This window comes from Bos javanicus, chromosome 29 (assembly GCF_032452875.1).
Source record: "Bos javanicus breed banteng chromosome 29, ARS-OSU_banteng_1.0, whole genome shotgun sequence".
In the NCBI taxonomy this organism is placed as follows: domain Eukaryota; kingdom Metazoa; phylum Chordata; class Mammalia; order Artiodactyla; family Bovidae; genus Bos; species Bos javanicus.
In genome coordinates, this window is record NC_083896.1 from 9,219,791 (window position 1) to 9,234,340 (window position 14,550).

A 14,550-nucleotide genomic window follows, 5' to 3' on the forward strand; every position below is an offset into this window, starting at 1 on the left:
TGTCACTGACCCTGCTTTAATTAAGTCCTCCTTTTTATGTTGGACTTGGTGCCAGGAAGCCTAAATGAATGTTGTCTCTTTGAGTGGGTTTTGTTGTGTTTTTTTTTCTCCTCTCTCAGTTCTATTTTAGGAAACTTCTAAGGGTCCCTCCTCTGCAGGGGGAGATAAGGGCTAAGAGTCTTTTTCTCAAGAAAGAGCATTCTCCTAAGTGAGCGTTATCTTTGTTTTTCTTTCTCAGTGTAACTGAATTCTAAAATTCAAGAGAATTTTCTGGCTCCTGTTGAAAAGTGGAGATAGTGTTGTCATTTACAGGCCTTTGTCAGTGGGAGGAAACCTCTCCTGCACTTGCCCTGACAAAATTCCTACAGACTGAGTTTTAAGACAGGTTCAGAGAAGAAATCAGGATCACCCCTGCTTGTGGCACTGCACAAAAATTGGATACTGGTGTACTAGCTTCCCTGTAACAAAGTGCCACAAACGCAGTGGCTGAAAACAGCAGAAATTCATTGCCCCACAGTTGTGGAGGCTGCAAGTCTGACAAGGGTCGACAGAGCTGAGGTCTATCTGAGATCTGTAGAGGGCAGTCCTTTCTACCAGCTCCTATAGTTTGCCAGTGGTCCTTGACATCCCTTGGCTTGTAGACACCCCACTCCAATCTCTGCCTGCATCACCACATGGCCTTCTTCTCCCCGTATGTCTCCATCTTCACCTCTTTTCATAAAGACTCCAGTCATTTTGGATGGAGTGTGTGCATGCCCAGTCGTGTCTGACTCTTTGTGACCCCATGGATTGTAGCCCATCAGGCTCCTCTACCCATGGAATTTTCCAGGCAAGAATTTTCGGGTGGGTTGCCATTTCCTACTCCAGAGGATCTTCCCTACCCAGGGATTGAACTCATGACTCCTGTGTCTCCTGTATTGGCAGGTGGATTCTTTGCTGCTGAGCCACCTGGGAAACCCCATTTTGAATGAAAGACCTTCCTAATGACCTCATCTTTTTTTTTTTTTTTTACCTGGAGAAAACCATAATTCCAAAAGATACATGCACCCCAGTGTTCATTGCAGCGCTATTTACAATAGCTCCGACATGGAAACAACCTAATGACCTCATCTTAATGACGTCTTCAAAGACCCAATTTCCACAGCAGGCACCAGGAGTTAAGGTTTTAGTATCTTTTTAGAGGGAAGCACACACTTCAATTTTGAATTGTTTTATTTTCTTGGCTTGGAATTTTCTGTCACCCAGAAAATATTTGGATATGTTATTGCTTCCTAGTCTAAGTAACCAGTATCAGCTACCATTTGCGAGTGGTTACTGCACGCCAAGCACTACCCCTGTGCCTGATCTGTTATTTCATTGAATCCTCACCGAAACACGTTGAGATAGGTGTTATTGTACACCCAGTTTCTAACTGAAAACACAGAGGCTCAGCTCTGTCTCATTTCAGCACCCACATTCTGGACCGCTCAGCATACCCAACACGTATTCGCCTTCTGGAGCCCCTGTTGTGTGCTTGGTGCTATGCTGAGCCCCCGGGTTACAGCAGTGAACAAGAGCGATGTTGTCCTGCCCTCGTAGAACATGCCGTCTCGAGGGAGGAGCTGTGCACTGAAGACGTACTGTTCTAAATAACAGCCGCTAACCTGCAAGGAGAAGGCAATGGCACCCCACTCCAGTACTCTTGCCTGGAAAATCCCATGGATGGAGGAGCCTGGTGGGCCGCAGTCCATGGGGTCGCTAAGAGTCGGACACAGCTGAGCGACTTCACTTTCACTTTTCACTTTCATGCATTGGAGAAGGAAATGGCAACCCACTCCAGTGTTCTTGCCTGGAGAATCCCAGGGACAGGGCAGCCTAATGGGCTGCCATCTGTGGGGTCACACACAGTCGGACACGACTGAAGCGACTTAGCAGCAACCTGCAATGCTATAGCGCCAGGTAGGAATCCTTCTCCTCTGCTGTCATTGCCTGAGCTCTGTTGTAGGAACAGTGATCGCTGAGATGAAGAGTAATGAGAAGATCCTCCAAGAAGGAAGGCTCTCGCCTCTGCTTTACCCAGAGCGCCAGTATCTCGATTTATGTAACAGGCATCTCTGAAGGATGTTGTGGCACAGAGTGGGCCATGGCTAGATGATGCTGTGGAAAGCTTACTCCGTGCTTCTGCATCGTGACCCGTGCGTCACCTGGGGCCTGTGCTCAGCGTCGTCCCCACTCCAGGGCCGGGTCCGGAGGTGGCCTCCTCTGGAACAGTACCGATGGCCCCGGCGAAGGAGCAGACGGTGAATTACATACTAGCTTTCAACACGCACCCCTAAGTATCAGGTCAGACCTGGAGCAAGCATGTCTTTTAGGCCAAATGAGTCAAGTGTGAGAGAATAAAGGAGGTATTTCGTTTTTGTTAGGCATGAATCCTTTCCCTTTCCTGGCCACATATTTAGCCCAGAACTCTGGGCGAGAGAGGGCTGACCCCCCATCTCCAACCACTCCTTCTCAGGCCCTGATGTCCAAGCATCGGCTGAGAAGGAACCTGGGTTCTGTTTCTAGAAACCAAAGTAGGAAGGTCCAAATTTGTGAAAGCTGTAAATCAGGGGACAGTGATTTACATTCCTGGACAATTCTCTGCAGTCTCCCTTTAAACAGTAACCTCCGAAATACACATACAGTATTGTTTTAGGTGTATTTTCTTTCCTTGGTGGCTCAGCAGTAAAGAATCTGCCTTCAATGCAGGAAACCCAGGATTCCTGGGTGGGGAAGATCCCCTGCAGAAGAGCATGACAATCCACTCCAATATTCTTGCCTGGAGAATCCCATGGACAGAGGAGCCTGGCATGCTATAGTCCACAGGGCCTCGAAGAGGTGGACAACTCGAAACTTCAGGAATGTTCTGTAAAGCAGGGCATATATTTATTTAAGCCTTGATTCCATAAGTTGGCAGCTTGCCGGATTCTTTATATATATATTTATTTTTTTCTTTCCTAAAATTTCAAAATTGTTTCCCTGAAGCAAACAGGAAAAACTTGGGGAAAGTAATCAGTAGCCAAAGTTATTTTTGTTTTTTTTTCTTGTTTCAGTTAAGGGCTGTTAACATGACAGATCCCCGTGAGCGCCTCTCAGACAGAGGCCCATCCTCACAGCACCAGGAGTGGCCAAGGGCGTCTGTTCTGATTGCTCAGAGGAGTCTTTAGCCTTGATGAGTACTCAGGTTACCGTAGCTCCCTGCAGGGTGCTCAGCGCCCAGGAGTTCCCCAGGGCAGCCTGCATTCACTCAAAAGCCGGAAGTGCCTGCGCGTCTCAGCGGAGCCAGGCCCAGTGCTCCCTGGAACTCCCCGCCTTCCTGCCTCCTTTTGTGCTCCAGAATAGGCCAAGAGCATCACACCAGCCGTCAGGGCATCGTCTCACATGGCCGCATTCAGGGTAGGGGGCACGGTTGTGGGGGAGGGTGGCTTCTTCTCACCAAGAGAAGATTGAAACAGGCCGAGAGCAAATTGGCACCCAAAATACTAGCCCATTCAGCCAGAAAGGGCCGCCAGGAAACCAGGGAGGCCAGCACGCTTAAACCACCCCCCTTCCCCTGCTCAGAATCCCCATAGAACTCCCAGGATTCTTGCAGCTGTCTGACCTGTCCCAAGGTCAGACACCTATGAGGACTCACATGCCTTCAGGCCTTTATAGTGTACAGAGTGTGTGAACTCGCCTTGCTTGGTCCTCCTGGTCACTCCGTAATGGAGAAGCCACAGTTCCCATTTTACTGAAGGGAAAACTGAGACACGGAGAGTTGAAGTCAGTTCATTTCAGTTGCTCAGTTGTGTCCGACTCTTTGCGACCCCATAAATCACAGCACACCAGGCCTCCCTGTCCATCACCAACTCCCAGAGTCCACCCAAACCCATGTCCATTGAGTCAGTGATGCCATCCAGCCATCTCATCTTCCGTCATCCCCTTCTCCTCCTGCCCTCAATCTTTCCCAGCATCAGGGTCTTTTCAAATGAGTCACCTCTTTGCATCAGGTGGGCAAAGTATTGGAGTTTCAGCTTCAACATCAGTCCTTCCAATGAATACCCAGGAGTGATCTCCTTTAGGATGGACTGGTTGGATCTCCTTGCAGTCTAAGGGACTCTCAAGAGTCTTCTCCAACACCACAGTTCAAAAGCATCAATTATTCAGCACTCAGCTTTCTTTATAGTCCAACTCTTACATCCATACATGACCACTGGAAAAACCATAGCCTTGACTAGATGGACCTTTGTTGACAAAGTAGTGTCTCTGCTTTTTAATATGCAGTCTAGGTTGGTCATAACTTTCCTTCCAAGGAGTAAGCGTCTTTTAATGTCATGGCTGCAGTCACCATCTGCAGTGATTTTGGAGCCCAGAAAAATAAAGTCAGCCACTGTTTCTCCATCTATTTGCCATGAAATTGAAGTGACTGATCCCAAATCACACACATGAAGGAGCCGCGTTTCCGAGCTTCCAAGAGTCCTGTGTTTAAACCTCACCTCTGCCTTTACATTGCTTCCATCTGAATCTCATCTATAGAAATGGGGAGGAAGCCCATCTGAGAGTGTTGTGTGAGAAATAAGACAATGTACATAAAGGGCTAAACAGGGTTCCAGACATGTCAAAGAGCCTGTTCAGTGGATGAGCGAATGGATGGTTGAATGGCAGAGTGGATGAATATTGCTCTTCCGCGATGTGTATTCCATTTCCAGCTGCCCTTGATCTCATCCTTATTGAACACTAGTTCTTTCAGGGAATGGAAACTTTTAGTCCCAAAAGTGCATCACCAAAGAACTCTGTCTTGCTCTTGTTCGGTGACCCTCATACTGCAAGATTTTCTACCAAACTTTGATTGCCTTCCTGTTTCACCAAAGGCACACTGAACTGTCAACCCTAGCCCCTGACAAGCACGCACACTGACTTGGTATAAGTCTCACTGAAATATGAATTAATGATTAGCTCTGAGTGTTTAGTGAGCACTTACTATGAGCAGTTCCTCGCTAGGCATTTCGCCAGCATCTGGATGCTGACTCCCCAGCCTGCACTCCTAACCACTAACTACGCCAACCCAGCAACTCTTAGCGCTGCCATTTGTTGGGCACTTACTACACGCCAGCAGGCACCATAGTAAACTCTTTAAATATGCGTTGTCATAGTTGATCCTTATAACAGGCATGAAGCAGCTACTGTCAAGTTCTCCATTTTACAGATAAGGAAGTGCAGCTTGGGGAAGGGTAACCTGTCCACAGCCACTCGGCCAGTGAGGAGCGAAGGCAGCATCTGAACCCAGATGCTGTGGCCGCAGAGCGCATACATTTAACACCTCCTCTCTGCTACCTCCCCCTGCCATTTCTCTGAACTTCTCTGGAGTCGCTTGCACCCTCATCACTCTTAGTGATCTGTTTTATTGGAAGTAATCCCTGAAAATCCCCATGCCCGTGCCCAGGACTGTATGGGCTGGAGATCTCTGGTGAGACTGAGCAGGTGTGGGTCAGTGCACCTCCCAGGCACTGAAGTATTCTTCCTGAAGCCACTAAACAGGAATGCAGAGAAGTGAGTATCTGCATTTCTCACTTGGTCAGAACCTCATGACAGCAGAGATAAGAACCAACCCCATCACCATGTATTGCTAGGAAAAACTAATGCCCACCCCGCTTCTTTGAGTGGAAGTAGTTAAACCTGAAAATAGGTTGCTGAGGGCATCTAAGAGGTCTCCTTCCCTGGAAATATCTTCTTTTTGAGCTGGTCTAGATGCAATTTGGGTAGGAAGTGGAGGGATGGGCAAGGGATTTCCCCCTAGGATCCCACTGAACCCACAGTCCATTTGTTTAACCTCATAATCCCTCACTCTGCACATTTTACTTCCTCACCAACATGCATCAAGAGAAATCTTTCATCGGTGGTTCCAATGAGCGCCTATGATGCTCCATTTTGGTCCATGTCCCTAGCTCTTCATTGGGAACTAGGTCTCTGGAAAGAATAGGCAGTCTGGGGCAACAGAAAGAGCACTGGACTCAGCATCTTGGTTCAAGTAGGTTCTGCTGCTTGTGAGCTGTGTGACCTCAGGCAAATCACTTCACCTCTCTGAACTTCCATGTCCTCGTTTATATAGTGAGGTCTTTGGACTGGATGTCTCAAAATCCTCTTCCAGGGCAATCCTTTGGGAAAGACTGGTAGCTGTGAGTTATGTAATAAATGGAAATGCACTTTGAGAAGTCATTAAAAGCCGTTAATATATTTCAGTTTTATTTTTGCACCGTGATCTCTGAGCATAAAATTATATATGCAAAAAAGAAAAAAAGTCATCTTTTGAAACTTTTTAGCTCAAATCTCAGTTTAAAAACATTCATTTGAAATGTCCCTCCACCCTCTTCTTATCTGCCACAAAGAGAGCCTATTTTTATGTAGCCGATTATTTCCATAATCATACTTTTCCTGTGTTTAGAATTAATCACATGAGAGCTTTGCTAAGATCTAAAATGGTGCCTGACTCTTATCCCTTAACATGTGAGCTTTTTGCTAAATATCATTACTAAGCCTCTATCTGGTAAAAAGTAATGCTGAGAAGAGAAGTTGTTTGGCTCTAAGGGACATTTCCAAAACAGGTCAGGGTTAAGAACTTCTTGAGGCCAGGAATGCGTCATAGGGCTTAATTAATGTGAGTAAATGACTTCCCCAAGGTCACCCGGTGAGTCATCCGTGAGCCTTGGGCTGAGACCTGGTTTTTCCAGCTGGAAAGAATGGGCCCCTTTGTTAGCATTGTTGTTCCACGTGACTAGCTCCAGACGACCTGGCGGGGGAGGGGTGCGGAAATTGCTTATGAATATCAGAGCTGCAGCTGTGGAAAAATAGAAGCTAAGAAAGAGTCACAGTCCCCAACAAGGCCTCCTCAGGCCAAACCTCAGAGCAGCAACTGGTTTGGAAGTAGAGAGGGTGGTTCTTTGAAAGGTCCCAGGCATACAGGCTCAACTTGGCCCGCTTACCACTGCTGACACCAAGGCAGGTGCGTGCGTGCGTGCTGTCACTTCAGTCGTGCCCTACTCTTGTGACCGCATGGACTGTAGCCCACCAAGCTCCTCTGGGTCTATGGGCTTATCCAGGCAAGAATACTGCAGTGGGTTGCCATGCCCTCCTCCTGGGGATCTTCCCCACCCAGGGATGGAACCAGTGTCTTCTGCATTGCAGGCAGATTCTTTACCACTGAGCCACTGGGAAGCCCCCAAGGCAGGTACCAGTATTTAAACTTCAGGATGCTCACCATGTGTGACTGTTTATCTCATCTAGGGAAGTCTTTGAAGTTCATTACTATCAACACAGTATAATTTTTTTTTTCCAAACTCAAACTGCATAGAGATGATCTTTAGCAACAAGTTCCAAGAAATCAATCTGATTCTTGTTTTTGTCTTGATGGGTACAACTAAGTGCTCTATGGTCATTTTAGAGTAGGCCAGAAAATTCCTGGAACTTGCTCTCAAACCTAATGAGTAAGTTAATTCGGAGACCCACATTGTCCCCAGTCAACATAGTGGAAAGAGCCTGGCAACTCCCAAGTCTTAGGCTCTGGAATTTTTCTCCCCACTGGCCTGTCCACTCCCTTTATAGATGCATTTCCCTGCTTTGAGCCACAAGCACAGCCCAGTGCCACCCAGCCCAGCACACTGATCCCTTGAGCATGATACAACATAGCCCACATGAAAGCTTCTTTCACTCCAACTTATACCAAACTTATACCAAACTCTACACCTTTCACCTTCATCACTCAACCTTCAACCATCCTTGTAGTTCACTTCTTCAAAAATAATGTGTGAGTATTATTATGGACTAGGTTTAGGTATACAGTGGTCAACAACAGAGTAAATGCTTGCCTTGCCCCAGTGAAGTTTACAGTCTAATGAGAGTAGCATTTAACTAAATAACCACATAAATAACTGTAATAGGTTTGTGTGTGTAAGGATGGGATACTTGAGAATTTTAACAAGGAGCCCCAAATTTGACTTGGAAGTCATCTGAAAAATAAGTAGGAATTAACTAAGCATATTGATAGAATGCAGAGAGGCCAGGGGTGCCAGGCAAAGGGAACAGTGTATGAACTGGCCATGGACTAAGAAAATCTTGACACATGGAGGAATGGAAAGAAGGCCAGTGTGGTCAATGACTGGAGAAAGCAATAAGGATAAAGTGAAGAAGTTGTCAAGGGCCAGACTATACAGGGCCTCATAGGTGGACCAGGCTGAGGACTTGAGTCTTTGTCCCAAGAACCATGGAAAGACATGAAAGATATTTATCACAGGGGATAACAAAGTAAGGTTTTGGAGTTTTCTGTGGTCCAATGGTTAGGACTTGGTGCCTTCACTGCTGTGGCCCAGGTTCAATCCCTAGTCAGGGAACTAAGAGCCTGCAAGTTGAGAGGCATAGCCAAAAACACAGTAAGGCTTTGATTTCAAGAACATCGCTCTTTCTTTTATGTAGATACTAGATTAGGTGGAGACAAGAGAGGGTGTCACAGAGTTATTGTGGTGCTTTAGGGAACAGCTGTACTGGGAGTCTGGACCAGGTCAGTGGTGTCAGGGGTGAAAGAAGTGTATGAACCAGGAGGTAATTCCAGAGCAGAAGTGAACAACTTGGCAGGGGTTATATAAAAGGGAAAAAGGACAGTGTCGAAGATGCTTCTGGGGGTCTGGGATTGTTAAACTACATGCCTGAGGGAAATAGTTACTGAGAAAGGAAGCGGGAGAGGAGAGTCAGGTTTGTCTTGGGTTTTTGTTTTGTCTTGTCTTTGAGTCCTAGCGATGCACATCTAGATCATAATTTGATTTTGGACAGGTGAAGTTTAAAGTGCCTTCGAGACATACGAAGGGAGATGGCAGGCAGGCAGTTGAATATAAATGTCTAGAACAATGGCTCTAAAATCAGAGGCACATTTTCTCCCCAGGGAATGTTTACCAACGTCTGGAGAGATTTTTGGCTCTCACAGCAGTGTGTGGGGTGCTGCTGGCATCTAGTGGGGAGAGACAGGGACGCTGCCCAACGTTCCACAGCGCACATGACATCCTCACCCTTCACAGCAAAGAATTATCCCACCCAAAATGTCAGTAGTACCAAAGATGAAAAACTCTGGTCTGCAGATCTTTGAGAGTCACTGGCCAAAAGCCTTGAGCACTGTTGAGATCATATAGAGAAAGAGGAAGAGTGAGGAGAATGCTGCTGATGCTCCTGCTAAGTAGCTTCAGTCGTGTCCGACTCTGTGCGACCCCATAGACGGCAGCCTACGAGGCTCCCCCATCCCTGGGATTCTCTAGGCAAGAACACCGGAGTGGTTTGCCATTTCCTTCTCCAATGCGTGAAAGTGAAAAGTGAAAGTGAAGACGCTCAGTCATGTCCGACTCTTAGTGACCCCATGAACTACAGCCTACCAGGCCCTCTGCCCAAGGGATTTTCCAGGCAAGAGAGAAGGAGAATGGGGCAGTGCAAATTTGGGAGGAACTCTAACACCTAGTGGTGGGATGATCCAGCGGGAATATCCTAAGAAGGAGCAGCCTGAGAGATAGAAGAAAAAACACGAGAGCGGAGTCACTGAAGCCAGAGGCTTAAAGTGTCAGAGGCTGCTGAGAAGACAAAGGAGACGAAGGCTAGAAAGCTGCTTGTATTTCTCAAGTGGACATCATCTGGGGCCTTGGCAAGAGCAGTGTTGGTAACGACATGTTTCAGTGGAAGATGGAAAAATGGAAGCGGCTAGTGTAGACAGCGCTTCCAAGAAGTCTAGCTATGGGAGAGAAGAGAAGGAAGAAACAGTCTTGGCAGGGACCGTGGAAGTCAAGAATAGTTTGGAGTTCAGTGGTGTTTTTCTTGTTTTATTTTGTTTAATTTTTTTATTATGGATGGTGTCTAACATAGATAAAGTAAACAGGCTATTATAATAGACCTCTCTGTACCCTGAATTCTGTGAACTCTGGATTGTTTTGTTTCTCAGAAGACTAATTTTTATTTTTGTTGTTGTTGTTCAGTTGCTGAGTCGTGTCCAACTCTTTGTGACCCCAGGAACTGCAGCATGCCAGGCTTTCCTTTCCTTCACTATCTCCTGGAGTTTGCTCAAATTCATGTCCGTGGATTCGGGTGATACCATCCAACCATCTCATCCTCTGCCGCCCTCTTCTCATGCCCTCAGTCTTTCCCAACAACAGGGTCTTTCCCAGTGAGTCTACTCTTCACATCAGGTGGCCAAAGTATTGGAGCTTCAGCTTCAGCATCAGTCCTTCCAATGAATATTCAGGGTTTATTTCTGTTAGGATTGACTGGTTGGATCTCCTTGTAGTCCAAGGGACTCTCAAGAGTCTTTTCCAACACCACAATTCAAAAGCATCAATTCTTTGGCACTCTGCCTTCTTTATGGTCCAACTCTCACATACATACATGACTACTGGAAAAACCATAGCTTTGACTATACAAACCTTTGTTGGCAAAGTGATGTCTCTGCTTTTTAATGTGATGTCTAGGTTTGTCATAACTTTTCTTCCAAGGAGCAAGCCTCTTGTAATTTAATGGCTGCAGTCACCGTGCACAGTAATTTTGGAGTCCAAGTAGGCTGGACTCAAGTTCCAAACTCTGTCCCTACTGATGGGCAGCAGTGGAAATCTCTGCTGGGTTCTTTCAATGTCCAGCTGCAGTTTTTTTTTTTTTTTTTTTTTTTGCCAGACCCTTGGGTATGTATAGGTGAATCATCAGCCAGTTATTTGGGCAGGTTTTACACACAAAATTGGATGTTCATCCTCTCTGCATCGCCTTCCCTTCCAGAACTTTCCCCTTCACTTTCTGAGTGCTCTTCCAGCTCCAACTCACTTCTCTGACACCTCAAACTAGTAGGACTGAGGCTTTCTGCTGCCTCAAGCTACTTGCATATTAGACTGCCCTCAAGCAAAAGCCACAGATGGGCAAATCTCAAAGGGTATAATTCCTGCTCTCAGAGGCAGATTCCTCTGCAGTTTCTGTCTGTTTCAGGCTCTGTAATTTTCACTGCAATGGGAGGATTGGCTGCAGATACGGAAGTGTATAGGTTTGCTGGTGGAAAACTGACAAGAGATGCTTCCTGTGACATCACAGACATGGTCACTAGGGCAGTGAGGGGAAAGGTGAGGCAGTTGGAGGCCTGAGAGCAAAGAAGTTGCAACAGTCTTTGCAAAGAGTGGAAAGAGTGAATTTTGATCAGAGAAGCACTGTAGGCAAGGAGACCGGTCAACGCTGAGAGTCTGTGTGGGTTGATGCCGAGAGTGGATGGTGGTGCGATCAGCCTGCCCTGGAGCAGGGCTGTCTCCATCTACCCTCGGGGCCTGGCTGGGAAGGCACAGGGAGCAGAAAGTGGGTTTTCTTAAGTGTGAGGGTTTCACAAGACCGGTGGGACCGAAGAACAGGGCCATGGTGCTTACAGTGCTAACGAGGGCATGACTGCAGTAATGGCTCACAAAATCCAAGCACCTCGTGAAGCCACGGCAGCCGTTTGGGGGAAGCACTCTGATTTAGGCAGGGCAAGTAGAACAGGGAAGCACACCCCTAACACGCACTTCCCCAACCCTCTCACACTGGCAAAAACAGACTGCGTGTTCGGGCCTGGATACTTCACAAGTCAAAGGAGCCTCTCTCTCTTGGGTGCATTGGTCAAAAAAAAAAAAAAAGGGAAAAGAAGGAACTGGTCCAGACCACTTGCCATCCTCTGCACCACCCACAACCTCCTCACCAGGCACACATGTCCTCTCACCGCTGATCCCAGGACAGGAGATTCATATCCACAGACTTAGGTCCAAACATTAGAAGTTCAAAGTCAAGCTAACAAACTGTTAAGTAAAATATGTTTCATCCTCCTGCTTTACAGATATATCTTCATATGGTCTGGAAGGCCAAGTTTGAATTTAGAATTCTCAGACTCAAGTGGTACAGAGGAAATAGGCTTGTGGCTGGCAGCCCGCCCCTTTCTGTCCCCAGCTCCATCCTCCATGGCAAGGGACCACGTGGACGGGTATCTAGACATCACCGCCCACATGTCCAAGTTCCAGTCATGGCCCCAGGCTTGCGGACCCACCCACTGCAGTGTGGTCTGTCCTTGGAAGGGGGGACCCAGAGAAGAGGCCCACCCAGCCCCTGAAAGCAGCCTGGGACCACTCAGGGAGATGATTCTGGGGTCCTGGGTGCCTGGCCTAGGGGGAGAAGGGTACAGGCTGCGGCAAGCACAGACTCCAGGGGGATACATCCCTTGGCCCCATGGAGCCCTTCCCCTGTGGGGAGCAGTTGAAGGAAGCCCAGGGCAGGGCTGTAAACTGTTTGGACTTTGAACAGGGACCCCCTCAGCCCCGATCTGTGGCCAAAATTAAGCGATACAACGATACACAGTGCTTGTGGCCCCTGCTGCGTTCCTGGTCTGACTGGTCTGTCTGTGGGCATGTGCTTTGTTTTTCCCAGTGGGCTGTTTATCACCGTTCATGACAAGGGCCACCTTGCAACAATGCTCAACTCCTGGCCGGAAGACGATATTAAGGTATGATCCTGCTTTCTTTGCTATTGCTGTCTTGTTGGATGAATCCTTTCAGCCTGCGCTAGTCATTCTGAGCTATAAGAGGGGCCATTGCAACACTGAAGACAGGACACCAAATCCATTCCCCCAGTCCCAGACCATAGTCCAGTTATAGCCAAGCACAAATGCACCATGGAGTGAAGGCTTGCGTTAACCAGATACCCTTGTGAAACTGTCTGTCATCATCATCATCATTATTAATAGTAGTACTAGTGCATGTATTGAGTACTTGCTGAATATTCACTGCTGGTTTCCATGGTGGATTCAGGGGAAAATCCAGCGTGGACCCTCTTCTCAAGTAGCTAACTTTTCATGAGAAAAGTAAGAGAGAGAGAGAGACAAAAGAGTAACAGGTGGAACTTGATCAGAGATTAATCAGGCACACAGAAGAGCTGGGGGTGTTCAAAGAGAGAGTTTCCTTTTAGTCGGGGTAATCTGGGAAGACTTCATGGAAGAGGTGACATTGGAGCAAAGCATTGAGTTGAGGGGTAGAGTTTGGACAGTCAGGCATTGGAGAGACTAGGATGGAGGGCAGGGACATTCTGCACCAAGAGAAAAGATTTATGATGAGCAACGTCTTCACACCTGGGTGTGCACAGCAGTATGTGTTGGGCGGGGGTACAAAGTGGGGGAGAAGGGATGTATGTGCAGAGTGACAAAAAGAATCTGGCACTGTTTCCAGTTTTACTCAAAACATTTAAGGAGAAAAGTAGTTTTTATATAGCAAATGATATAATATAGAAGGCAAAATCGGTGCAGCTTTGAAGAAACTCGTTAGCCTCTGGCTGTGTAGCCAGATTTCTTCTCATGGGGATTTTTGTGGAGGATTTCAGGGACTCTGGATTCTAAGATCATCGTCACTTCTGCAAACAAATCTTATTGAATGACGCCATGCATGCGTGTGTGCTAAGTCAATTCAGTCATGTCCGACTCTGCAACCCTGTGGACTGTAAATCGCCTACTATTGGAGATATCCAAGGAGGGACCCCATGATCACTTGATGGGGATATTGTAAAAGAGATGTGAACCTCAGCTCAGGGCAGAAAGGCACTGGGCTAAAGGAATATCTCCTCTGTGTCTCTTCGCATCTATGATTCTATAATCCTGTATTTGAAATCTGTAAAGATTGTATCTAGAAATGAATATACTTAAAAGGAAACGAAGTAACAGTTAGGTCAGATCCCATCACCTTATCAGGCCCCAGGACAGGACGTCTCTCTGTGGTCCACCGTTGTGCTTCCAGCGCCCGTTACAGTGCTGGTACATTGTTGTTGTTGCTTAGTGGCTCAGTCCTGTCTGACTCTTTTGACCCCATGGACTGTAGCCACCAGGCTCCCCTGTCCATGGATTCTCCAGACAAGAATACTGGAGTGGGTTTCCTTGCCCTGCCCTGGGAGATCTTGCAGACCCAGGAAGGACCCGCATCTCTTAGGTCTCCTGCCTTGGCAGGCGGGATCTTTATCACCACTGCCACCTGGGAAGCCCCTGCAAACAAATGGTTGAAGCACAATTACAGAACATCCCCTGGCTGCTTGGTGAGGGCGTTTCTGGCACACGAGCAGGGGAGGGACTGGAGCAGACCACACCCAGTTCCTGTCCCTCCCAAGGCAATGCTGAGAGGCTGACAGTCGTTTTCTCCCTCCCTCCCAGCCAGTTCCCTGGGCCACCTCCCTCCACCAGGCACCAAGTGCAGCTTCTCTCTAACCCCCTCTCCTGTGTTCCACCCACTTTTGGCGGTCTTGGGGGCGTGGTGGGGTTCAGAACCACAGTAAGTAGGACAGGACCTTGGCTCTTGGGATCCAGGTTGGCGCCACAGCCAGGGCCCTTGGATTCCAGTCCTGACCTCAGTGAAGAGCTCAGTTAGAACATTTCCATCTGGGTGTGATGTGCCCTGGGGCTTCCCAGGTGGCTCAGTGGTAAAGAATCCACATGCCAGTGCTGGAGACAGAAGAGACTCGGGTTCGATCCCTGGGATGGGAAAATCCCCTGGAGAAGGG

General features: G+C 47.6%; 1 protein-coding gene across 4 annotated transcripts in view; it reads left to right on the forward strand.

Annotated features, from left to right (window-relative positions):
• Positions 1-14,550, forward strand: part of ME3 (malic enzyme 3) — a 220,759-nt gene that overhangs the window by 131,411 nt on the left and 74,798 nt on the right. For all 4 annotated transcript variants that reach the window (XR_009734485.1, XM_061406030.1, XM_061406029.1 and 1 more), the window contains one exon: positions 12,442-12,517. Coding sequence is in view for 3 of the 4 variants with exons in the window: in XM_061406030.1 (XP_061262014.1) it covers positions 12,442-12,517 (76 nt within the window). In the remaining variant the exon portion in view is untranslated. The remainder of the gene's footprint in view (positions 1-12,441; positions 12,518-14,550) is intronic.